This window comes from Xenia sp. Carnegie-2017, unplaced genomic scaffold (assembly GCF_021976095.1).
Source record: "Xenia sp. Carnegie-2017 unplaced genomic scaffold, XeniaSp_v1 HiC_scaffold_19, whole genome shotgun sequence".
In the NCBI taxonomy this organism is placed as follows: domain Eukaryota; kingdom Metazoa; phylum Cnidaria; class Anthozoa; order Malacalcyonacea; family Xeniidae; genus Xenia; species Xenia sp. Carnegie-2017.
In genome coordinates, this window is record NW_025813481.1 from 6625567 (window position 1) to 6649413 (window position 23847).

At 34.0% G+C, this 23847-nt stretch overlaps 6 protein-coding genes and 3 long non-coding RNA genes across 10 annotated transcripts; 4 read left to right on the forward strand and 5 right to left on the reverse strand.

Moving 5' to 3' along the window:
- Window positions 1-203: 203 nt before the first annotated feature.
- LOC124439678 lies at window positions 204-1259 on the reverse strand. Its single transcript, XR_006946407.1, has 2 exons — window positions 709-1259; window positions 204-602 (listed from the first exon to the last, which is right to left on the reverse strand). It is a non-coding gene; the product is annotated as an uncharacterized LOC124439678 (long non-coding RNA).
- A 2100-nt stretch (window positions 1260-3359) lies between these two features.
- On the reverse strand, window positions 3360-5923 carry LOC124439673 (cholesterol 7-desaturase nvd-like). Its single transcript, XM_046989972.1, has 4 exons — window positions 4999-5923; window positions 4530-4775; window positions 4274-4441; window positions 3360-4196 (listed from the first exon to the last, which is right to left on the reverse strand). Exons 1-4 carry the CDS (start codon window positions 5761-5763, stop codon window positions 4032-4034), a joined length of 1344 nt encoding a protein of 447 aa, XP_046845928.1. The 5' UTR covers window positions 5764-5923; the 3' UTR covers window positions 3360-4031.
- On the forward strand, window positions 4184-5236 carry LOC124439679. Its single transcript, XR_006946408.1, has 2 exons — window positions 4184-4340; window positions 5160-5236. It is a non-coding gene; the product is annotated as an uncharacterized LOC124439679 (long non-coding RNA).
- A 691-nt stretch (window positions 5924-6614) lies between the features above and the next one.
- On the forward strand, window positions 6615-8764 carry LOC124439676 (probable signal peptidase complex subunit 2). The gene is made up of 6 exons (XM_046989975.1): window positions 6615-6699; window positions 6814-6900; window positions 7002-7162; window positions 7499-7592; window positions 7678-7796; window positions 7871-8764. The coding sequence occupies exons 1-6, from the start codon at window positions 6658-6660 to the stop codon at window positions 7974-7976; spliced, it is 609 nt and encodes a 202-aa protein (XP_046845931.1). The 5' UTR covers window positions 6615-6657; the 3' UTR covers window positions 7977-8764.
- On the reverse strand, window positions 8477-9954 carry LOC124439675 (phosphatidylinositol transfer protein beta isoform-like). The gene has a single exon (XM_046989974.1). It carries the CDS (start codon window positions 9623-9625, stop codon window positions 8801-8803), a length of 825 nt encoding a protein of 274 aa, XP_046845930.1. The 5' UTR covers window positions 9626-9954; the 3' UTR covers window positions 8477-8800.
- A 272-nt stretch (window positions 9955-10226) lies between these two features.
- Window positions 10227-13684, forward strand: LOC124439674 (argininosuccinate synthase-like). Its single transcript, XM_046989973.1, has 17 exons — window positions 10227-10516; window positions 11053-11121; window positions 11201-11300; window positions 11409-11497; window positions 11576-11632; window positions 11717-11791; window positions 11869-11939; window positions 12026-12056; window positions 12191-12250; window positions 12334-12364; window positions 12429-12513; window positions 12607-12671; window positions 12826-12899; window positions 12991-13149; window positions 13267-13322; window positions 13398-13463; window positions 13539-13684. The coding sequence occupies exons 1-17, from the start codon at window positions 10415-10417 to the stop codon at window positions 13585-13587; spliced, it is 1239 nt and encodes a 412-aa protein (XP_046845929.1). The 5' UTR covers window positions 10227-10414; the 3' UTR covers window positions 13588-13684.
- Window positions 13685-14287: 603 nt separating this feature from the next.
- LOC124438385 (cyclic AMP-dependent transcription factor ATF-6 alpha-like) lies at window positions 14288-21933 on the forward strand. 2 transcript variants are annotated; one of them, XM_046988517.1, is made up of 16 exons: window positions 14289-14469; window positions 14570-14646; window positions 15189-15282; window positions 15553-15632; window positions 15739-16339; window positions 17690-17787; window positions 17863-17943; window positions 18239-18316; window positions 18404-18511; window positions 18579-18691; window positions 18938-19276; window positions 19341-19491; window positions 19566-19625; window positions 19755-19824; window positions 21439-21520; window positions 21636-21933. In XM_046988517.1, exons 1-12 carry the CDS (start codon window positions 14418-14420, stop codon window positions 19351-19353), a joined length of 1734 nt encoding a protein of 577 aa, XP_046844473.1. In that variant the 5' UTR covers window positions 14289-14417; the 3' UTR covers window positions 19354-19491; window positions 19566-19625; window positions 19755-19824; window positions 21439-21520; window positions 21636-21933. The 2 variants fall into 2 exon arrangements, with proteins under 2 accessions (XP_046844472.1, XP_046844473.1); XM_046988516.1 differs by lacking the exons at window positions 19566-19625; window positions 19755-19824; window positions 21439-21520; window positions 21636-21933 and having other exon boundaries at window positions 14288-14469; window positions 18938-19352.
- Window positions 20096-21286, reverse strand: LOC124438389. Its single transcript, XR_006946068.1, has 2 exons — window positions 21218-21286; window positions 20096-20186 (listed from the first exon to the last, which is right to left on the reverse strand). It is a non-coding gene; the product is annotated as an uncharacterized LOC124438389 (long non-coding RNA).
- Window positions 21934-23803, reverse strand: LOC124438388 (transcription initiation factor IIB-like). Its single transcript, XM_046988519.1, has 10 exons — window positions 23758-23803; window positions 23577-23690; window positions 23347-23428; window positions 23130-23231; window positions 22950-23036; window positions 22727-22856; window positions 22536-22645; window positions 22361-22455; window positions 22220-22296; window positions 21934-22150 (listed from the first exon to the last, which is right to left on the reverse strand). The coding sequence occupies exons 1-10, from the start codon at window positions 23769-23771 to the stop codon at window positions 22017-22019; spliced, it is 945 nt and encodes a 314-aa protein (XP_046844475.1). The 5' UTR covers window positions 23772-23803; the 3' UTR covers window positions 21934-22016.
- Window positions 23804-23847: the final 44 nt, after the last annotated feature.

The following is a 23847-nucleotide window of genomic DNA, read 5'->3' on the forward strand; positions in this document are numbered from 1 at the left end:
CGATTTTACATGAAATTACTGTCAGGTTTTTAAATTCAACATGACTATTCATGTTACCAGACCATTTTAAGTGCTTTGCATGTAGACACTGCATGTTATAACATCCCTCAATGTTATAACAGTGCAATCAACGTTTACACGAAGCGACTAAATATGTATTGTTGACAGCTTGTTTGTCTCTCACAGAAAATCACTTCAAATAGACGTTGAATTTGATGATTTTGCAATACTCTGCCAGCGTACTGCAATTTCTTTTTGTAACTATGATAGAGTCTATTGTAAATTAGATTTCATTTCGATGTCAAATTCAAAATCAGAAGATAAGGAGCACCTCCATATTAACATGTTGTTAACTGACTTGTCCTAACTTCTATAACATTACTCTATGGTTTAGAAGTGCAAGTCAGTTAACAAGCAAACATATCCCATTAATTTCAAATCTTCCAGTCATTTCTAACATCGACAGTGCAATCTTCTAGAAATAGACAATAGCTGTTTATTGTTGGTCGGTCAAAATGGATATCGTGGATGAATAAGGGTGTTTTGTTCGGAAGGATGATCAACTTTTCACATTTGCAGCATCTTGAGGAAAACTTTGTTGTCTGGAAATATAGAATAAGGGAATTATGGGTTTATGAACGACTAAGTAAGTCCCTTTATTATAGAATGTACCCTTTGTATTTTTTACATATATTTCTTAATTGTTACCTTTAATATGGTACTTCCATAAATTGTTTTTGTTTCGCTTGTGTGGTACCACCAACTTCACTGCTGTCATCTTTCTTTTTTATCTTCTGTGACTCTTTCCTGTCCATAATGGTATTCAACCGATGGGTGTATTTGAAAGCATGATTTTGATGTCTGTAGAGCAGCTTCCTAAGTTATACAAGAAAAATGTGTTCTCCGTTAGCATGCAATAACTTCTATATACACACACGCTGTTATAAAGCACAGTAAAATACATTCACAAAGTGAAATAATCAATTGCGAAAATGACGAGAAAGTGTCAAACAAAGACAAAAAGCGGCATAAATCGAGCGGTGAACAATAAAAAATCCGTTTTCTATGTCTTTTCAAGTCTCACGAGAATAAATAAACACTTAAGATATCTTCTTTATGCTTATTTTACTTGTGTAAACGAGAGATTATCAAATACGTTCGTCAAATTGAAGAATCGTAGTTTTCAAACCGAAAACATTTTGTCTATAAGTTCATTATTTTTGTCAAGCGATCATTTTTCATCCGTAGACAGTCTATCATATGACTTCTCGACAAGTCTAGAAGAAGTACCTGGTTTTATTTCATCGTAAGTTAAGTTTAACTCCCACGTATATAAGATCCCACGCAAGACCTGAAGGATTCGTCAATTAACATTATCCACTTTCTTTTCGACGTAACACATAACTTCACTACCCTTTAACCACATCCAGAGTCGTGTAGTGAGTTCTTCTAGTCAATACCGCCAAAATACATTTCGTCAGTATCATTCCCCTTAACGTCACTACCAAAAACTTTCCTAAACTCTTCATCCCAGTGAAAATATTTCTTTCTACAATAAGACAACTTCATCGGGCAAGCATCAATCAGATAATAAGATTTTATTAGCAAGTTGTTGAAGAAATATTTTATCGTTATCTCATCTACATAATCAAAGTATAATATTCCTTCAAAAACACAAATAAAGAACAATACGCCACTTTCCTTAAGTGTCTCAAATTAATAAAAGAGTAGAATTATTGGTTCGTTCTTAAAAGTTGATTGGTGGTTCTGTGGTAGCAGAGGTATTTATATTTTATGGAAATGCCTGATTGATACGGTACGGTTTTTACTTGTTATAGTCCATTGTTTTTGTGATGATTGACGTCGTTAGTCACTGTATCGTATATTCAGAAGCATCACCTATGAAATTCAAGCCAAGATCACCTTTTGCCGACCTTATACAGACGTGTTTATATTCAGCAGCAGGGGTAAAATTCTGTGCCTAACTAACCGTCTAACAAAATAGATTGCAGTTTTCTCAGGCAAAACTCCTAACATCTATTTCAGCATTGAATTTTACACAGAGCTAAAATGTAAAAGATTATCTTTAAAGTGTTGTGTGGGAAAGCGATTTTATTGGTAATGTTTAGTTGTTATACAAAATTATACCGAGCTCTTTTGTTCAGCAAATTATAGGCCACACCTTTTTGTCGGAAAGTCTCAACCCTCAATATTAAGACCTATTGTCTTGTAAAGGAAGCTGTGAATAAGTTAGGTCAGTTATGTCTTTCCGGGCTCGTGGGAAGATTTTTATTTCTCGCATTTCATTGGTCAATGTAACAAGTATCGTAAAGCTGATTGGTGGAAAATGCGACAAAACCTTCTGTTTTCCTCACCTAAGAGGAAAGCCCAAGCTCCTGCATGCAAAGCTGTTTAGACATCTCACATACGAGAAACTTAAAATTGCTTATGCTTCAAGCTATCGTGACAGAGAATAAAAGATTAGTGTTTCGTCTGGAAAGGAGAATAAAGCGTATTTGTTCAATTGATAAATTATAATGGCAATTGTGATAAACCATCAGTACATGGACGAACCTAAATGTTGTCCTTGTGCACCACCTTCTAGTCCTTTGAACGAAGTGAGGAAAAAGTTTTGCTTTGATAATGTCAGGCAAATGCCGTTGTCAGCTCGTGATGGCAAGGACATTGATATAAGAGAGTTTCTTGTCGCCTCACTTGCAAGAATGAATATGGGAAGTTCGTCGTTAAAACGAAAACAGAGAAATGAATTGTGCGAGTATCCGACGTTCGAAGCCTTCAACTCAAATGCATCGAATGGCAAAAAGCTAAGGTTTTCATCAGCTTTTGATAAGGAACATATCCTGCCTATTTTTGATTTAGTAGAAGGAAGAAAAAAGGTATCTTTCGTTTCAATTGAATCGTAGATATTCAAGACGCCGCATATCAAAGGCAATTGAACGATCAGAGTCATGGGATCTTTAACTCGCTACTTTGACTCTCGCCAATATTCTCCTACTGTTATTCCGTTGCGTTAGTCTAACAGATCTAATGCAACTAATTGTGCAGTTTGCACTGGTTGGAACTCGTGATTATGCACACAAATACTGAGAAAATTTGAATCCTGTGTGGCTGTGAGTGACGGAGAACCTTGCATATGTCACGGTGATTTTTGTTGGCTTATGACTTGTCAATTTCAACTTTTTGTCACGCAACAATCAGAAGAAAAATTATCATTTCATTTAAGTAATGAAATGAATTTTCAATATATCTATTGAAATGTCAAAAAATATATAATTGTTATTGTTATAAAGTACCATGTACAGCTGGGCTGGAGAAGTTACGTTATGTAAATATGTGCATTTATAAAATATCTGGAGTATATTTAAACGGTTTCAAGTATCGTTTGGAATAATTTGTACATGTAGTGTTAACATTATTTCCAATGGTAAAAGATTGCTCAATAACATTTGATTAGAAGTGAGTTCTATACGTTTACAACTTTCCAGGCAATTGTATATTTATAAACTTCGAATGTTTGACATTTTATTTGGATTTTATCAATTAAAGTTTATTTTTATCGTTGAAAAAGTATTAGAGTTCCTTAAAAGTTCATATTTCATTGAAAATATATAGTCATGCAATATCTCATGCTGAAACACAAAATATTTCTTCTCAGTGGGTGTGTTTTAGGAAAACCATAATATCCACGTCACTGAGGAGACGGTCGTGATCTATTATCGTCATAGTGACGTAGAAAGAAACTTTATGTGCTAATTGTCTCTAAACTTCATTCTTATGATGTTTACTATGGTGATTTTAAAGCTCTTTCTTGCTACAAGATACCGGTTACTAATCTATCAATTGTCCATTTTTATAGAACTTCTTTGTGAGAAAAATTAATCGTTTGCGTTAAAAAGAGTTAAGGTCAACAAGCTTGCAGTAAACGAAGATCAGCGAGACTTGAATGACGTCAAGTGTCCGTTCAATGACGTAGTCAACAAAAGGATTTTCGTTGAAATGTAATCTCTAAGTCACCATTCCAGAGTGTCTTTCTTTGACATCGTAAGTCTAGGACTGTTTTTCGAGAAAAATTGCGAAAACCACTGTCTATGTTTCTTGATTTCGTTATCTTCTTTGACAAGTAGAGGTTTGGAAATATAGGTCTTATGGTTCCATATCATCACATCACGCTCAAGCTAAAAACATGAACGACAACATGTTCAGAGAATTACCTTTTATAAATGAAGAAGTGTGTACAGTTTGTAGCTCTCACCTGAATCGCTTCAGCATACAATACAAGTTTGCCAAAAAACGTTAGGCTTGACGTGTAACAAGTTTGGGTGAGTTTTTGTAAGAGTGGTTCAACTGGGGTGACCTCTTGTATTATTACAACATCTCCTAATATCGATATCAATTTCATGTAGACAATACCTGGTCCAATCTAATGACGATAAGTAAGACGAAATATTATTAGAATTTTCCAACTAACTTAGAAGTGGAAACTTTTAATAATCACGTTAAATCTATACCTGCTTTGCAGATATATGTACATCTAAGAATGGCAAATGATTGCCCAAAACCATAACTTTTTGAACCAACGTGAGCTCAGAACAATGTGTCTCTTCTTCTTCGAGTGGTCGCCAGGACGCAACCCATTCATGTTCGAAAAAATTCTTAGAATATTTGAATATTTTATTCAGGTTCCTCCCCGCTGAAACAAACGGTGTGTGTAAGAAGTTAAAATGATTGAGATCAGCTCCATTTTCTGGTATATCCTAATGAAATAAAATGGATACGAGGCTTTTCAGTCCCAATGTCAAAATATCTTGTCGTCTAACGATTTTTATTTGAATTGAAATTTATGCGCAGCAGGGCACATTTCTTTTAAACATTCTTTAATTTCTAAGGTAATTATGATACCACGCACCGCGTATAGTCGTAAAAGCAAAATATTTGTGACATCCATGCGATGAAAACTTCCGCGTTCGTTCTGCTTACCTCGATATGACAATTAACATAATGAATAGTTTGACCACAGTATTTCCATTTCTCTAAACATTCTAACTCCTCTGGCCTCCATTCTGGTTCTACATCTTCTGCATGAAACCAAACGTAAATCCTTCCGTTTATCTCAATTGAATTCCATGATTTTATTTTAGCAAACTGTGGTACAGTGTCACTGTAGGGAATATCTACACACGTGCCAGTATAACCTTCGAAGCACCAACCATGAAAAGGACACTGAATACAATTTCCTTTAACTACACCACCAATGGAAATATTTGCACCCAAATGAGGACAATATGCATCCAACACATGCGCAGAACCATCTTCACCACGAAAAAGGACCAAATGCTCGCCTAGGACCAGTACATTTTTCACTTCTTTAACGGGCAAGTCAATCGATAGTGTGAGGAAAAACCAACCATTTGGATAAACTGGAGGAAGGTCACCTATTTTTCGTCGTCTTCGAATGTCATTTGCTTTTTCCCGTTTATTTTCGTGGACAGTATCCACAAGGTCGCATTCATATATTAATGGTGAAGTTAACCAGCTCCATAAATATTTTAACGCAAGCACAAAGAGGATAAAAATGGCGAAAAGCTTGTAGCTTAAGTGTACTACAGGTAGAGTGTACACATGTGTACCTGTAAATCCCCTCAAATATGACTGGAGTTTCACTGACTTGTCACCAAAGAACAGAGAAGCACTTGCCGTGACAATCAAAATGACTGTAACTAGCGCTTTTTGAAAACGAATCATATGTTTTGCGTACGGTTTATCCCAGCGAGCAACAAGTTTCAAAGGAAACCTTGATCTTCTTGATGATGACGTAATCAGTAAAAGGTCGTTTACTTCGTCCAGCAGAAAATAGTTCTTTGTAGATTTGTGTAGTAATTACGACAACGTTCTGAATATTAGCATAAATGCTACTGAATAAAGATAAAAAATTGTCGCGTTGTGGGGACTTTTCTTCACATGTCATAAAGACAATGAATTTATCGATATTTTTTACAAGAAACGTTGCTTGTTCATACTATTGAGAATACACAAAACACATAAATAAAACTACCATCGAGCGCTGCTTGCTTGCTTGTAAAAATGGCAAAAATATGGAAAAGGTTATAATTATTAAATCGCGATGTTACTCTTACATACCATATGGTACCAATTAGCAACGCGGCGCTTGTTCGAAGATACAATTATTACAAAAAAGCCGGAAATGCTTCGAGAAAAATGAAGGCCTTTCATGGAAAATTTTACTATGGGATAAGAGTATTATAGGACCGATTGAAATAGTGAGCAAAATAAAATATTCTACTGATTATATATTACTTCTCATTGCTTGCAGGTTGCCTACTAAGTGAGCATTATGCACACTAGATGAAATTCACTGATTGAAATTTTTCCCGTTGCTACGCTTCTTCCTCTCCTCCTCTCCCTCCCCTACAAACACACAAACCCTTACCTGTATCTTCACGTTTGAAGAGGATAAATGAAGTGTTTGTGAGGTGTTCACTGTCCACCAATGGAAGCTTTCCAACCTTCACATGTAGTTTCTCCAATTCTCGACCATCGTTCTCGACAAAATTACGATAATGCCATCGGACGATGCTCGCACAAACGTCGGACGCTAGTCGATTTAATTCATAAAACATGGCGTCAAAGAAAGCTAGCAAGCAAAGTGTGTTCTCAAAGGTATTGTTTTTTAGCTGGCTTATTATTTATTTGTGTACGTTAGTAACATACAATGTAAATTAAGTAAGCAAAATGCAGTGTTTTATTTTATCAATGCACGTAAAAATTCTTTAGTGGGCAGTTGGAGACGAGAAACCAGTGAAGATAGACAAATGGGATGGAAGTGCTGTAAAAAATTCACTGGATGACGCTGTTAGGAAGGTAACCATTAACAATAAATAATGCTATTAGTCACTTGAAAACTTTTTAATCAATCTTCATTTCAAAATTTTTCTTTCAATGTCTTAATTTATTTTTCATAGGTTCTTACAAAACAATTGAAGTTTGAAGAAAATTTTCAAATTATTGATACGAGACTTGCAATTTGTACAGTGGCTTGTCTTTTTGCTCTTACTGCCTTAGTCTATGACTACTTGAATCCATTTCCCAAGTCACGTCCCACATTGATCATATGTGTCCTTTCGTATCTTTTTTTTATATGTTAAAAAAGAACAGTTTTAACTTTTTACTTAAGAAATAAAAGATATTTACAGTGTTTGCACAGGCTTGTGCAAACCGAGTAAATATCTGTATTTGGTAGAACTCAAGAGCTGAAAAACACAAAAAACATCTTTTATTTCTTAATATAGAATTTCTTTCTGATTGATTTGATTGGTTGAGCTCCGATTTGTTTTGCACAGGTTAATGCAAACACGCTCTAGACCATTCAGCGCACGCATTTCATTGTGTTTATTTTATAATTTCCTTTGATGAACAAGAGGATAATATTTGATTTCTTTCTTAGCTTTGTAACTATAAGATACTTTTTCTTGATGTGCGTTCTTACACTGTTCACAACATTTAAGGAAAAAAATTATGTTGTGTTTGCAAAAGAAAAGGATAAAGCTGGCATGGTTAGACACACGATCAATTTAATCTTGGCTATTGTAATGCATAGATATGCTATTTTAAGAACGAGTTGATTTTTTCATTCATCAGGGACCAGATCACTCATGGAGTGCAAAGTCAACATTAAAAAAATATGATGACATGTATGAACTTGTACTTAGTTATAAAGATGGTGAAACAAAGATGGAATGTGAAAAAACAATGAAAAAGTATGACATGTATTTGCATTTGAATATATAATTATATTTATTTGATAAAATATACTTCTGGTGCTTTATTTTAGGAGTGTTTCTTCGTGGTTTGATGAAAAAGGAGTGCTGCTTTTTGACATTTTTTTGCATGATGTTCAAGAAATGTATAAAAACATTAAAAAAGAGAAAGTACAATAAAATTTTTCATCGAATTTCCGAGAGTATCTTCTTTTTGCTGCTTGAACGTTTTTGAATGAAAATGCAGCAAGAGTATGAATTATGTATGAAGGTTCAATTGACGATTGGCGAAGAACAGAAAAACTCACGATCCTCACGAGCGGAATGCTGAAAATTGGTGCAAACAAACGGGAAAATATTTTGTCATTTACACAAGTGATAAAATTGCAGTAAATTGTCATTTATTCAAAATTCAATACAAACTTAGAAAACTGAACATTCTTGATCAATTCGCCATTTTTCTTTGTAATGTTATGGTAACGATACAAGATGTGAAATCTACAGGTTAAATCCAACAATGTTTTTCCTCAATAGTTTTGCTGTGACTTGCATCTTTATAAGCAACGCTAAAAAGTTGATTATTTTTATACGTTTGAAAAAATTCCCCACTTTAACTAGAATACATTGTCTAAGACAAAAATGTTGAAATGCAGAAATATTATTGCTCTTTAACACTTTAATTATGCCATGTAAATCGAGTTTATTTTGTGATTACAAGGTTACAAATAAACTATTTCAAGATAAACGAATAACAGGTTAATATTCAAACGCAAGTCAAGCCCATGTTTAAAGGGGCCATATTGCCAAGGATTTATGATAGTTAACCTAATCAAAATAAATTTAACAACACATACATAATATGTCTTGACTGGATGAAAATGCTTATAGTAATGTCAATATTGAATGTTGTGCTTGAGAAAAACCACATTCAAGCAAAGAAATATTGAAAATAAAATCCCAATAGATTAGTATATAGTTCACTTTATTAATCCACTTTCTACATTCTATTTTTCTGACATCCCACGAACTTCTCCTTGTTTTCTTTGTTCTTCAAGCTCAGCTTTTGTTTTATCTTCTAATTTACGTATATCTTCTATGGTCATTCCAAACCATTTATCCAACCAACAAAACAACTGTCGATGAAAATTTGTAAGCAGACGCTTTACCGACTTACATATGAGATCTTCAACCTTAGACTGAAGTAAGAACCATTTGAACTTGATGCGATACAGCTTATAACATGTCATAACAGGTATTTCCTGATCTTTGATTTCCTCTTGCCATTTGCTACCCAAAGGACCACGACCAGTCTTTTCAGAATGAAATTTAGAAGGATCTTCATCGGGCTTGTAATCCCTCTGCTCAACTGGCTTGGCTATATCTATGTTGACAATATCTCTTTTCTTTAAGAGATCAGGAGGTAGATTATGTACATTCTCGATATCTTTATTCCCTGGTTTATGCCATGTGTCTATTATTATATGAAAACTATCACCCATGTATTCATTGGTGTACCATGTCCTACAAAAGGGATACGCGTTCCATGCCTTTTCATGGATTTCCAATGAGCCTTTAGGTGCGAGAGCCCTAACATAACCGGGAACCTTTGATGACAAATGAATAATCTTGTACGTGTATTGACATTTTCCAAACACCTCGTGTTCGAGAGGCTCATTTTTCACAACTTCAACACCGTCCCCACCTCCGGTTTCATTCTTGCTTGCTTCAGCGACAGCATATAACTGACCGATTTTGTACTCTTCAACAGATATTGGCAAAGGAATACGATATTCCTTTATCATACTTGTTGATGGCAGTTCTGCGCTCATTTTGATTATTTCTTTGGCTTTTAAACAGTAGAATGGCAATAGCGGATTTACCGAAAAGACTCGAATCGTAAACCACTAAACAACAAAATGCTTTACTTCAAAGGATTGGTCACATGGTTTGTGAACACTTATATACAAGATGGATATTAAAGTACATTAATCCCATATTCATCCCGATGTTAATATAGGAGCTTTTCCACGATAAACTTTTACCCGCTCTTACCTAAAGAATATGATTTGGTGACGTCACCCGTACCTGTATTTTATAAATATATCGTGTTTCTTGCATTTTGAAATAGAGTTTTGAAATAAAAACGCTTTAATCTATGTAATATCCTTGTAAAGTATTGTACCATGTGTTAGATTTTGTTCATCACTACTCTATCCTTATCTAAAGGAAATAGGCTTTGTTTTCTTTCAACTTCCTGTTCTATGGAATGAAGAAGATCAGGTCCACTGCAGCAGTTGAGGGGTCAATGTTATGTTAATAAAGTTTTTCATATCGTTTCAATGATGACGACTACCTCGAATCCAATGGCTAAATTATGCATATTGACATTAACCACGTTTGATAATGCTGTGTTGTGGCTTTGTTTGAAACGTAACGGTATAATCAACCAATAGGAATGAAATACGATTCATAATGTTGGTTTCCAAAATAAATCAGCATGCTTATTCAGCATTGAACAAGATTACACATATTCTTGTTCAGTGAGGAGTTTGTGAAAATTTTTATAGCACATTGCAATACTCTAGAGTGTTTTAGAATATTAACGTTGTTTTACAAGAATGTCAAATAAAACAATTGTTCTTGCTTACAGTGGTGGACTAGATACCTCGTGTATTTTAGTTTGGCTGAAAGAACAAGGTTATGATGTTATTGCATACCTGGTAAGCGCTTTTAGTTGTGTACTAATTAATTATCAATTGCTTTTTGATAGTGTTTCTTGGCCGTATAAATATGATTTTTTTGGATTTTAACGTTATTTTCTTTTAATGGATGGCGAAAGTTTGGAAATACGTAAAACATAGAGATTGTTAAGGGATTTTCATTTATGATTTATTAAATACATAGTCCTCCATTTACCAAAACTGTATCAATTTTTAAAATTTATTGACACGTAATACAGAAGCTGTGTCAATTAAGACATAATTAACACATTTTATGAGACATTAATATTTATGCATTTATAATTGTGCATGACAGATGTTTCTTTACATAGTTCTAGTTTACTTTGCCATACTACTTTTTACATATTCAACTAAATAATTTTTAATTATGATAATTTGTATGATCATTAACCATTAAGTATCACAATAACTGTTTCGTTTGCAAAACTTTTTTACAAAGTTTGAATGAAGTTCCAGGTTTTTATTACACAAGGAGTTCTTTGTCTCAAGACAATTGTATTATTCATTTTAATTAGGCAAACATTGGGCAAGATGAAGATTTTGAAGCAGCTAGAGAGAAGGCTACTAATTTGGGAGCCAAGAAGGTTGAGATTTTTCTGATTTTTTAAATTATATCCATAAGTGTACCCATATGCTGACTGTGTATTCTTTGCCTGTGTATAGATTGTCATTGAAGACCTGCGAGAGAACTTTGTCACTGAGTTTATTTTTCCTATGATTCAAGCTGACTGTATTTATGAAGATCGTTATCTGCTTGGAACATGTATGTGCGCAAAAAAATATATTATCTGTGAACAATTTTAAGAAGCGGTTTGCAGATATAATTTAAAATTAAGCTCTAAATACATTGTTGTGCTGAAACATTCCCTAGCCATTGCTCGTCCTTGTATTGCTCGTGGCCAAGTTAAAGTTGCTTTAGATGAAGGTGCTGAATATTTATCTCATGGAGCCACAGGGAAGGTAAGTTCATTGAAAAAATATTTTGTTTCTTTATGGTTATAACATGACTTTTAAGATCAATATCCTCAACATTTTCAGGGAAACGATCAAATTCGGTTTGAGCTCTCGTATTATTCTCTTTTTCCAAAGGCGAAAGTAAGTCTTGTTCTATGATCGAGGATATAACATGTCTTATATTTATTTTTGTTCATGGTAAAGATTTTTATTGTCTTTTGTGAGGTGATTGCACCCTGGAGAATGGATGTTTTCATTGAAAAGTTCAAGGGAAGAACAGACTTATTTAACTATGCAAAGGTAATTATTTTCATGCCATTGTTTTGATAAATCATGTTCCTTCATTCCTGAATGATTTTTATGTTTTGAATTTTAAGGAAAATGGCATACCTTTGCCTGTTACACCCAAGAACCCATGGAGCACAGATGAGAATCTTATGCACATTAGGTAGTTTTTGCAAAAACAGATGCATTATTAGTAATAAAGCTGCTAAAGTTTCCATCTCAGTGTTCTACAATTTTTTTGTTCTATAGCTATGAATCTGGAATTTTAGAAAATCCTAAGGTATTCAAACTTTAACTGATATGTATTTTAAAAAATTACACTGATCTTTCTAAACTCAAAAGTTGAGCACTAAGATTTCATTCATGGCTAAAAGTGATTATAATTTGTTGAAAGATTGTCTCCTTCTTATTTAGACGGAGGCACCTCGAGATATTTGTAAAAGAACAACTCATCCTGAAGATGCACCAGATAAGGTAAAGCAAAAATGAAATGAAATTCTTATTGTCAGTTTTCATCTCATCCTAATGCTTAAAATTTTACTCTTGATTCTTTCTAGCCGGAAAGATTTGAAATTGAATTCAAGAAAGGTGAGAGAAATAAGTCTTGAAAATCATTGACACATTGTCACTGTCATTTTTTCCTCGTCATCAGGTATTCCTGTTCGCGTGTTGAGCCACAACGACAAGAAATGCACAAATAAACCACTGGAAATCTATCAACATTTAAATGAAATTGGGTAAGACATCAATAAAACATCATAGATAAGGTGTTTTTATAAGTAACGTATTGTAACGCAGTTACCGCGAAACACAAATCTTCTCAAATTTAGATCGCGTCATGGTGTAGGGAGAATTGATATTGTTGAAAATCGATTTGTGGGAATGAAGTCTCGAGGTAGGTGTTTTATTTCATCCTTGTCTACTCATCATGTACTCTTAAAGAATGCCGAAAATTTGAGTTCATCTTTTGCAGTGATTTTGCAAGGAACTTTACATACAACGGAAATATGTTTAACATATTTAACATACAACCTTTCATTAATTCTTAGGCATATACGAAACGCCTGCTGGAACCATACTGCGAGAGGCACATCTGGATATTGAAAACATCACAATGGATAAGGTTATAATTTGACTTGGCATGTTGTATTTTTGACTATAATTTCTTCCTGGTTTCTCATTCTCATCGTCAATGTCATTTTTTCATTGAAAAGGAAGTAAGAAAATTAAAGCAATTCCTTGCCAACCAATTTTCTTACTACATCTACAACGGATTTTGGTTCAGCCCCGAAGGCAACTTTGTTCGTGATTGTTTGGCAAAAAGTCAGGAAAATGTTGAGGGAATTGTACAAATGCAAGTCTACAAAGGCCATGTAAGTAAGAGTTGTGCAACACAGTGTAGTTTAATTTGTTTTAGGATGAGCAATTTGAAGCGAACGAGTATTTTTAAAGGAGGTTCGTATTCAAAATAACATGACCAAACATTTTAGGTATATATTCTTGGTCGAGAATCAAAAACTTCTCTGTACAATGAAGATTTAGTCAGGTAAACATGTAGAGTATTCTTTCCAATTGACGAAATATCAAAATCTCTACGTTTTTGTTTTTCTTTTCTTTTCAGCATGGATGTTTTAAGCGACTACAATCCTGAAGATGCAGCAGGATTCATAAGAATCAATGCTCTTCGGTAATAATGATCTCACTGATTTCTCGTTACTTTTTAGTCGCTTGTATAACATTTGCGTATAATTGGTTTGTTTAGACTTAGAGAAAATACAAGACTGCGAAAAATCACGGAGAAAATGAAATGATTATGTGATTTGCATTGAGCTAATGTCTATTTTGTTATTGATGTGATAGTTTGATTATTGCCTGGAATAAAGTGCAGTTATTTTATTCAATTAGAAATGATGTTGTTTTCTTTTCATTTTATGAACGATGTTTACTTCATGTTGCTTGCAAAACTCCTTTTACATTTTTTTAACACAAACCAGAGTAAAAAGTGAATGAAGAATAATTTGTATAGATGTAAAACGATTGTAAATGTAAACGGTTTTTGCGGGTTTTAAGTCCACAACAGCGAAATGTGTTTTTCTATTTTAAGCGTAAGGCATCTGTTGTTGGATGCCAAAAGTTGATTTGAAATCTTATAGAAGAACTGATGTTTCTACTTTTTAAATTTTAAGGGAGGCCACGAGAAGAAATTGCTTTTACGTAAGGAGCCAGATTATACCAAGAAAAATTCTTATTCAAATAGCATCATATCACCCGACTCTGTCTTTTGAATATTTTTTGTTTTATGTCCGAAATTTTACAAACAAGGTTTTTTGTTTCGAGAAAACTGGAAATTGAACGATCGATCAAGAAACAATACTGTCTCTGTCTTGATCAACAGAATGAGTAAAACCTAGCATTTGGAACTGTAAAACTATATTTGTATAATAAGAAAGTCTTTGTAAATTGTCATGTCACTCCTTGACGCTGAGTTGAAAATTTGTTTAGCGCAGGCTCAACATCTGTTTTTTGTACGAATTTAAAATGCAAAATTTACCAGTTTCTGTTTACTCTTTGAATTCGTGATTAAATTGGTTTTATTCTCTCTTGGCGTCGTTTGAATTTAGTTTGTACTTTTTAATACATCATGGCATCAATGACTGAGCATGTCGTTCCATTCAAAACCTCTTTTGATTGGGGTAATGGAGCATATTTGTTTCTCGCTACTTGTCAATGCTCGTTCGCTTTATTCAATCGATTCATCGCATCTTGAAAGTTTGTGAATTTCTTTTCAAATAGGAGGTACGTATGACGAAGGATTCGATCCGAATGAATTTTTGTTGCCTCAAGATGATTTGAAAATTACAGACGAAGAGGTAAGTTTTGTATTTCTTAGCTTGAAGATAGCTCAGCTTGCGACCTTTAAAAACGTTCAAAATGGTAACGTGTGAGCATCTCGTGCTGTACAATATAACCTCTAAACTTTTTGATGTTTTACTAATATTATTTACTGTAAAAACTAGAAACGTAAAATATATACAGTAATACGTTATTTTGTATTTTCCTTATCAAATAGTAAATTTAAGTTGACTGGTACTCCGTATGAAAACTTTCTCATTTTATGTTTTGTAATGCCAATATTATTTCCTGTTTTAAATTTATTTGATTGTCAGTTGTTTTTCAAAGGATGTATATTTTAAAACATGGAGATAAAGTGAAAATGTATTTAATGGAAATAACTGTTGAAAACCTATAAAAATGTCGACCCAAACTCTTACAAATTTTCGTGTTCTCATTGTTATACACAAGTTTCAATGAAGTCATTACGATGTCCACGTCAGCGCTTAGCGTGAAAGTCATCAAATATAGTATTGTTAAAATATGTTTTAAATTTTTTAATGTTTCATGGAAACTTAAGATGAAGGACATTGACCTGCAGAATTTAGTTTCAAAACTCGAAGGAGATGATTTTTTGAGCAGTTTGCCTGACTTGGATGATAACAACTTCCTAGGTTTGTAGTGTAAATTTACTCATTGAATTTATTAGCTGTCTCATTTTAACATGACAGGTGTTGAGTCACAAGATGTTAAAATGTTGTTGATGGGCCAAACAACATGCATAAAGTTGAAAATTGTAATAACCTATCTATAATTATCATTAAAAATTTGTATGTTAGTATATTCATATTTGTTTAAATTTGAATTTTTGTTATCGCATTATAACATTACGTTCATTAACTTTTCTGAAAATTTTAAAGTGACAAACATTAATTTTTTATTAGCTTCACTCAAAGATGAACCGTTGTCCCCTGATTCAGCCATCTCTGGTATCAACTCAATTGCAAGCTCCCCAAACTCACAGGTAAATAAAAAAATTTCTTGAATTATAGCATGGTTTACTACTAACCATATTTGTTCTTCCTTATGCATACATTATTGCCATTAATTATTAATCTATAATTTCAAAGGTACATGGAAATTTGTCTCCAGTGCACAGTACCGAATCACTTACTGATCAAGATCAAATGATCTTAACCAATGTAACAATAGACTATGATGATGAGTGTATTATACAAGAAGTTGATCATGGTACGAGTTTCCAAGGAAAAACTGTTGTAACATCACAACCATCAATGTTACAAGTCGAGCAACAACAAACTGTAACACAATTTCAGAGGCCATATGTTGCAAAACAACCAATGCAGATAAATGAAACTAGTGCTGCCATTATTACGCCTATGAAATCTGAAGAGATATTGACCATGGCGTGTGAGAAACCTGATACTGTTTTGAAGAAAACAGTTAAAAATGAACTCGTGAAGAATTGTCAGACACAGTGTATGGTAGTACAAAGTAATAATTCTAAATCAGATCAGAAATCTGCTTCAATGTCTAATGCACAGTCGATGAAACTGCCATTACCTCGAAACACAAAGAACAATCCAATATTTATTCAACCAATAAATGAAAATTTAACTTTTCATACTGTGCTTCCTGTGGCAGCAACTAAACCTCAAATACAAACTATAAATCTTGTTTCCTGTGCGCAAGGAGCAACAATGAAACCAGGTATGTTTAATGTGTGGGGTAGCATTTGTTGTTTAATGTGTGGGGTAGCATTTGTTGTTTAATGTGTGGGGTAGCATTTGTTGTTTAATGTGTGGGTAGTATTGATGTTTGAAGGGGAGGGTAGCATTGTCATCTAATGGTGTGGGTAGTATTGTTATCTAATGGTATGGGTAGTATTGTTATCTAATGGTATGGGTAGTATTGTTATCTAATGGTATGGGTAGTATTGTTATCTAATGGTATGGGTAGTATTGTTATCTAATGGTATGGGTAGTATTGTTATCTAATGGTATGGGTAGTATTGTTATCTAATGGTATGGGTAGTATTGTTATCTAATGGTATGGGTAGTATTGCTGTCTAATGGTATGGGTAGTATTGTCATCTAATGTGGGTAGTATTGTTATCTAATGGTATGGGTAGTATTGTTGTCAATGGTATGGGTAGTATTGTTATCTAATGGTATGGGTAGTATTGTTGTCTAATGGTATGGGTAGTATTGCTATCTAATGGTATGGGTAGTATTGTTATCTAATGGTATGGGTAGTATTGTTATCTAATGGTATGGGTAGTATTGTTATCTAATGGGTAGTATTGTTATCTAATGGTATGGGTAGTATTGTTATCTAATGGTATGGGTAGTATTGTTATCTAATGGTATGGGTAGTATTGTTATCTAATGGTATCGGTAGTATTGTTATCTAATGGTATGGGTAGTATTGTTATCTAATGGTATGGTAGTATTGTTATCTAATGGTATGGGTAGTATTGTTATCTAATGGTATGGGTAGTATTGTTATCTAATGGTATGGGTAGTATTGTTATCTAATTTTAGGCATAGTATTGATTCTTGAAAGGGCAGGTAGCGTCTAAGGGTTAGGGATGATTGTTGGATAGGGATGGGTGGAGTAGCATTATTGTTAAATTGCTGGGGTAATATTGCTTTTTATAGGATGGGGTGGCTTTGATGTTGGAAGGGTGGGTATCATTAGTGTTAATTTTGTGGAATATGCAAGAAAAGCATGCTGATGTGCAGTGTGCGAATTAACGGAGTGCAATGTGCAATTTGCACATCGTTTTAGCTAAAATGAAAACAATTGCACATCACTTTTTCAAACGATGTGCAAAAATCAGCAGTTTTAACGAAAAACACTGTCGTAAATCATATGAATTTGTTCAAGTTTAAAAATATTAATTTCGCAATTAGCGCTATATAATAATTAACGTAATGTCGATTTGATTATGCCTCTGAAGAAACACTTTTGTCAAAAAATTGCACATCGTTTTTTACGAACTAATTCGCACACTGCTAATTTGAAATCATGATAAAAGTACATTCATAACATTTTCAGTGTTGGTACAAGCTGTAGCAGGTAGTAATCACATGACAGGAATTCCTGTCACACAGGGTTTGCAAACTACTATTCCACAGACGACCATAGGACTAAATGTGAGTTTTGCTTCATGAAATGTGCTTTGTTATCAATGTTTGTGAAATTAAATTATTTCTTCTTGTTTATATTAGCCAGGAGTTGTTAGTAATATGGCATCCACTATCATGACTGGCAATATCAAGCAAACAAGAAGTGTTGCTTCTGATGTTAATGTATGTAGAAAGTTTTAACTGTTGCAAGACATCTGTTTAACGAACGCGTTTTATAGACTCAAACGCAACTTTTTAGCATAAAATATAATCATTTTTTGTGATAAGACAATTGTCATTTTTTTGAGGACGCTTGCTTATTAACTATTTACTTAAAACGTCCCTGTTTCTTTTGACATTTAAATGGAGCCGAAAAAAAAACCTGAAGGAAAAGATTGCTTAGTTTACAAGAAAAATAGTTTTACAAGATAAATTCAAACCAGCTGTAGATTAATATTTGTTTCATTGAATGCGATAGATGAAAGTTTTAAGGAGGCAACAGAGAATGATCAAAAACAGAGAATCCGCTTGTCTTTCAAGAAAAAAGAAAAAAGAGGTAAACTTTACGTTTTTTTTACGGTCTGTGTGTACTCTTCAAGAAATCGAAAAGAAAATAAAATGCGCTCATTTTTTACGTACATAGTATGTACAAAGTTTGGAGGGTAAGCTAAAGGAGACTTTGGCTCTCAATGCTCAAATCTCACATGAAAATATAATTCTCAAGAAAAGATTGGAAGACTTAGAGAAGGAGGTACACGACGTCAATATTTTCACTTCAAACATATTGTTAGACGTGATCGTTAAAATATCGTTTACAGAATAACACGTTAAAGAGTTTGACGGCATACAATATCAACACGGGAAAAATCGCCAAGTCTACTTGTGTTCTGGTTCTATTGATGTTTGTAGCTGTAAACCTCAACAGTTTCGGGTGAGTTTGATGATGAACTTTTTGTGGTTGCGAAATTTTATCATGAGAAATATTTACTTCATGAGGAAAAGTGTTACATATGAATATAATATAACAAACAATTAACTAGGCTAGGGTTAGGGTAGGAATAGGGTAGGGTTAGGGATAGGTAGGGTTAGGGTAGGATTAGGGATAGGGTAGGGTTGGGGTAGGGTAGGGTTAGATGCCATAAATTTACTAAATTGTGTTCATTCTTTTTCACTTCAGTGAATTCAAAAATTCGATCAAAGATAGTCCTGGTCTCATAGAAAGCTCTATAAAACTTCATCATGGTCGAGCTTTATTAGAATATACGGACAAATACGACATAAAGTTGACTGAAGCATCGACGAAGAAAGACGACACACGTGAAATGAGCCATAAAAAAGAGAAAAGTGTTGAAAAGTTGGAAATCGAAAATAAAAAAAAGAAAATGATTCAGCGTTTAAAAGAAAGATACAATGAAAAAGAAAGGGGTGTTGGCGCTTCGATATCAAGGAACTTAACCACCCAAGAACCCTCTATTTGTAAATCAAACCCACCTGTTAACAAAACTGAAAACAATAGGTATTTTATTGTTTTATTATTTATATATTTTCTATACACACACTAGAGAATGTAACATTTTTACATGGAATGTCTAGTTATTAGAACTTATTACATGAAATGATGAGAATATCAGAACGTGTTGGAAAAAAGAATCGTGATGAATACATACGTTCACCAATCTCTGAACTTGTTACTAAGATGAGAAATAACTCAACGAGCAAGACGAATCTGAGGTAGATAATGAAAAGTATTTTGATTTACCATGTTACAGGGAGTACATCTAAACATAGTATTCTTTTATCACAAGGTCTTTTATTCTCAAGAATTCTCCATCAAAAGAATTACAAGTTTTGCCAAGATATACTGGGTAAGAATCAACTCACGGAACTGTTCATGAATTCATTTTTTCAATGCAAATCATCACATTACGATGTGATGAACGATTGTTTACATAAAATATATTAACGTGACTTGGTAACATGTTTCTCCGTTTCAGTTCATTCCGTTCATTTCAACAAGCGTTTAACCGACGCGCGGACACATCTTACATCGTTTCATTTAGAAAGGTACTTACTTACACGTGAGCTGTATATTGAAAAGACAAGAAATAACAGACTAAAGTCTACACACCTCCACTCTAAAATTGCACAGAGCTACCTTTTTAGAAATCACAGACTAAAGTCTACACACCTCCACTTTAAAATTGCGCAGAGCTACCTTTTTAGAAATCACAGACTAAAGTCTACACACCTCCACTTTAAAATTGCACAGAGCTACCTTTTAGAAATCACAGACTAAAGTCTACACACCTCCACTTTAAAATTGCACAGAGCTACCTTTTAGAAATCACAGACTAAAGTCTACACACCTCCACTCTAAAATTGCACAGAGCTACCTTTTTAGAAATCACAGACTAAAGTCTACACACCTCCACTTTAAAATTGCACAGAGCTACCTTTTAGAAATCACAGACTAAAGTCTACACACCTCCACTCTAAAATTGCACAGAGCTACCTATTTAGAAATCACAGACTAAAGTCTACACACCTCCACTCTAAAATTGCACAGAGCTACCTTTTAGAAATCACAGACTAAAGTCTACACACCTCCACTTTAAAATTGCACAGAGCTACCTTTTTAGAAATCACAGACTAAAGTCTACACACCTCCACTCTAAAATCACATAGAGCTACCTTTTTAGAAATCACAGACTAAAGTCTACACACCTCCACTCTAAAATTGCATAGAGCTACCTTTTAGAAATCACAGACTAAAGTCTACACACCTCCACTCTAAAATATAGAGCTACCTTTTAGAAATCACAGACTAAAGTCTACACACCTCCACTCTAAAATCATAGAGCTACCTTTTAGAAATCACAGACTAAAGTCTACACACCTCCACTCTAAAATTGCATAGAGCTACCTTTTAGAAATCACAGACTAAAGTCTACACCTCCACTCTAAAATCATAGAGCTACCTTTTAGAAATCACAGACTAAAGTCTACACACCTCCACTCTAAAATCGCATAGAGCTACCTTTTTAGAAATCACAGACTAAAGTCTACACACCTCCACTCTAAAATCGCATAGAGCTACCTTTTTAGAAATCACAGACTAAAGTCTACACACCTCCACTCTAAAATTGCACAGAGCTACCTTTTAGAAATCACAGACTAAAGTCTACACACCTCCACTCTAAAATCATAGAGCTACCTTTTAGAAATCACAGACTAAAGTCTACACACCTCCACTCTAAAATCATAGAGCTACCTTTTAGAAATCACAGACTAAAGTCTACACACCTCCACTTTAAAATTGCACAGAGCTACCTTTTAGAAATCACAGACTAAAGTCTACACACCTCCACTCTAAAATTGCACAGAGCTACCTCTTTAGAAATCACAGACTACAGACACAGAGCTACCTTTTAGAAATCACAGACTAAAGTCTACACACCTCCACTCTAAAATTGCACAGAGCTACCTCTTTAGAAATCACAGACTAAAGTCTACACACCTCCACTCTAAATTGCACAGCTACCTTTTTAGAAATCACAGACTAAAGTCTACACACCTCCACTCTAAAATCGCATAGAGCTACCTTTTTACAACATTTTGCATTTACAGTCATTTTCCATTTGCTAAGATGCCTTTTTATTCTTGTGTTTGTGTGTACAGGATCAGCTAATGTTTCCAGCTAGTCAAATGAACTCTACACATCCACCAAAATTATCCTTAATACTACCTGCATCAAATGGAGGTAAATTTTTACGTACTTGCAGCAATAGCGTAGAGCCATCTGATTTGATTTCAATTGTGATCCAAACTAGAAAACCATTCGCGTGATTTAAAAATGTTTTTGTGTTATATTACAGATGCTAAATGGCGAGGGAGGAGAAGTTATATACCCATGATGAAAATGGATTGTCAACTTGTTGATAGTAAAAAAATATTTCTTAAAAGATCAAGCATTCCATTCAATCTTATGGATATGTCATACTTATACACACCTTTTGTAAATAATGAAAACCCGTAATAGAAATATCGATTAAAACTCTGACATAGTGAATTGAGAATGTAGAAAATAAATCATGTTCATTTCATATGAACATGTTTCGCAATATTTTCTCTATCTCTGTTAGGAAATGTCGAATAAAATGAGTGAAACTTAAATGAGGTATTGACTTTAATATTTTCTCCATAAATAATTGTTGCAGCCTGGGCAATTAAGTAACAACAAGAAGTAAGTACAAATGCTATGAACTAGGCAGTTTCTCAATAGGAGTAAAAAATTTAAAGTCCGTTGGAAATAGCTCGGCAACTTTTGGATACATAAGTCGATAGGCTTGTCGAATTGTTACATCAGCAACACCAGCAATATCACCAATTTCTAAAAAAGATTTATAATGTAGAAATTTGTGACATGTAGGACATTGTGATCCTCAACTCTTCGACTCACCTTTTTGCGACTTCTTTCCATCGGAAGCTTGAGATGCAAGATAGATTGAAGCAGCAGCAACTGAGATTGGACTTCGACTGAAAAAAAAACTAATTAAGAAAAAGACATGTGACACACAGATAAAAACATTTATAAACTGACCCAGCCACTAAATCAAGCTCCATAGCTTTCTTTGCAATATGTGTAGCTGCCTTTTGAACTGCCATTGATAATCCCAAATTGGAACAAAACCGAGACTGAAAAAAATAACAAAACAGTTGCAAACTGTGAATACAACCTATACACAGCCATATTAGGACCAAATATTCAATTGTACCATAAAATCCCCTGATGTGATGAGATCAACACTTGTTTCAAGAGACCTCAGGGTGAGTTTGAAGCAACGTCCAATTTCTTTCCTAGATACTTTACTGACAGCGCAAATTTCTATACAAATATATTCAATACATACCAAATGTCTAACATATTATTCAAACAAATGTATTCTTCCAACAGAGGCATTTTCACCTTTAAATGTTCTAGGAACACCTTCTTGTCTGCAAGCAATACAAAGACAAGCTGAAGCAATTGCATCGTTACTTCGGCCTTTCAAACTTTTTTGCTCATGTACTTGCTTGAAGAGTGTGTTTGCCCGGTCCTAGTCAGAAAAAATAATTTAAAATCTTGGCTAATGATCAATGTCTACCATTGCTTATATTTGAACACATTTTACAAATAACACCACAATTACCACAATATTCTTTGGTAAATTTATTCGATCAGCCATGGTTGAAATTTCTCTGAATGCTTGTAGTAAGCTTCTGTCAGAACCAGATGCCTAGTAGGATTTTCATAGAATTATGACATTCTTTATACCAGTAGTTGATTTCATTTACAGCTGAATACCCACTAGCGACAAAACTATACTTACACCCCCACGGTTGTGCATTTTTGAATAACCATCCATATCATATTTACCAGGCCCTCCGCGTTCTATCATAGTAGAAAGATCTGTACCACCAAGTAATGGGTTCTATATAACATGTATTTACATATAGAGTATAAATTAACCTGTTGATCATGAGTTTTAGTACGTAAAAAGTTTAAAATTTACTTATTTTAAAGAGATGACAAAAAGAGCTGCTCACCTGTGCAGCGCCAACACGGGACGGGTCAGATACTGACTTTTCGTTGTTGAACGTCCGCCATTCTGAACCAACATCAACGACACTTCATAAGATGAAAGAAAATTTCACGAAGATTGACATTGGCTTTTAAAGCCAATTGAAATTTTAATGTATGACGTATTCTTTAAAATTTATTTAAAGTTTCTATTCAAATGAATTCATGAAAGATTTTCGGGAGAAAGAAAACACACCGGTCGCCAACAACTAAACCACATTCAGGGCAAACCATATCACCAGCTCTGTAATCTTCAACCAAAATGGCATCAGGATGGCTTGGACACATTAGAATACCCCTATTATTTCTTCTATATAAGAAGAATAAAATTTCACGATATTTCAAGCAAGTATCACACAAGAAAAATTATTTCATACCTCGACGACATCATCAAACATTTCCGTGGAAAGATTGTAATCAATGATTTGACGTCATATTTATAGCCTCGCTTCATGAATGAACCGGAC

What these genes read in the sequence shown, in the direction of transcription:
- LOC124439673 (XM_046989972.1), bottom strand. Translation starts at nt 5,763, where the DNA reads ATGATTCGTTTTCAAAAAGCGCTAGTTACAGTCATTTTGATTGTCACG. An exon ending in TACATATATCTGCAAAGCAG is followed by an intron (nt 4,442 to 4,529) that starts GTATAGATTTAA and finishes TATCGTCATTAG; the next exon opens with ATTGGACCAGGTATTGTCTA. An exon ending in TGTATGCTGAAGCGATTCAG is followed by an intron (nt 4,197 to 4,273) that starts GTGAGAGCTACA and finishes TCATGTTTTTAG; the next exon opens with CTTGAGCGTGATGTGATGAT.
- LOC124438388 (XM_046988519.1), bottom strand. An exon ending in GGTTTAGTTGTTGGCGACCG is followed by an intron (nt 23,429 to 23,576) that starts GTGTGTTTTCTT and finishes CATCTTATGAAG; the next exon opens with TGTCGTTGATGTTGGTTCAG. An exon ending in TCACATCAGGGGATTTTATG is followed by an intron (nt 22,456 to 22,535) that starts GTACAATTGAAT and finishes TATTTTTTTCAG; the next exon opens with TCTCGGTTTTGTTCCAATTT.
- LOC124439676 (XM_046989975.1), top strand. Translation starts at nt 6,658, where the DNA reads ATGGCGTCAAAGAAAGCTAGCAAGCAAAGTGTGTTCTCAAAG. An exon ending in AGCAAAGTGTGTTCTCAAAG is followed by an intron (nt 6,700 to 6,813) that starts GTATTGTTTTTT and finishes AAAATTCTTTAG; the next exon opens with TGGGCAGTTGGAGACGAGAA. An exon ending in TGTGAAAAAACAATGAAAAA is followed by an intron (nt 7,797 to 7,870) that starts GTATGACATGTA and finishes GCTTTATTTTAG; the next exon opens with GAGTGTTTCTTCGTGGTTTG.
- LOC124439674 (XM_046989973.1), top strand. Translation starts at nt 10,415, where the DNA reads ATGTCAAATAAAACAATTGTTCTTGCTTACAGTGGTGGACTAGATACC. An exon ending in TGTGGGAATGAAGTCTCGAG is followed by an intron (nt 12,672 to 12,825) that starts GTAGGTGTTTTA and finishes ATTAATTCTTAG; the next exon opens with GCATATACGAAACGCCTGCT. An exon ending in TGCAAGTCTACAAAGGCCAT is followed by an intron (nt 13,150 to 13,266) that starts GTAAGTAAGAGT and finishes CAAACATTTTAG; the next exon opens with GTATATATTCTTGGTCGAGA.
- LOC124439675 (XM_046989974.1), bottom strand. Translation starts at nt 9,625, where the DNA reads ATGAGCGCAGAACTGCCATCAACAAGTATGATAAAGGAATATCGTATT.
- LOC124438385 (XM_046988516.1), top strand. Translation starts at nt 14,418, where the DNA reads ATGGCATCAATGACTGAGCATGTCGTTCCATTCAAAACCTCTTTTGAT. An exon ending in CAAAACCTCTTTTGATTGGG is followed by an intron (nt 14,470 to 14,569) that starts GTAATGGAGCAT and finishes CTTTTCAAATAG; the next exon opens with GAGGTACGTATGACGAAGGA. An exon ending in AGACGACCATAGGACTAAAT is followed by an intron (nt 17,788 to 17,862) that starts GTGAGTTTTGCT and finishes TGTTTATATTAG; the next exon opens with CCAGGAGTTGTTAGTAATAT.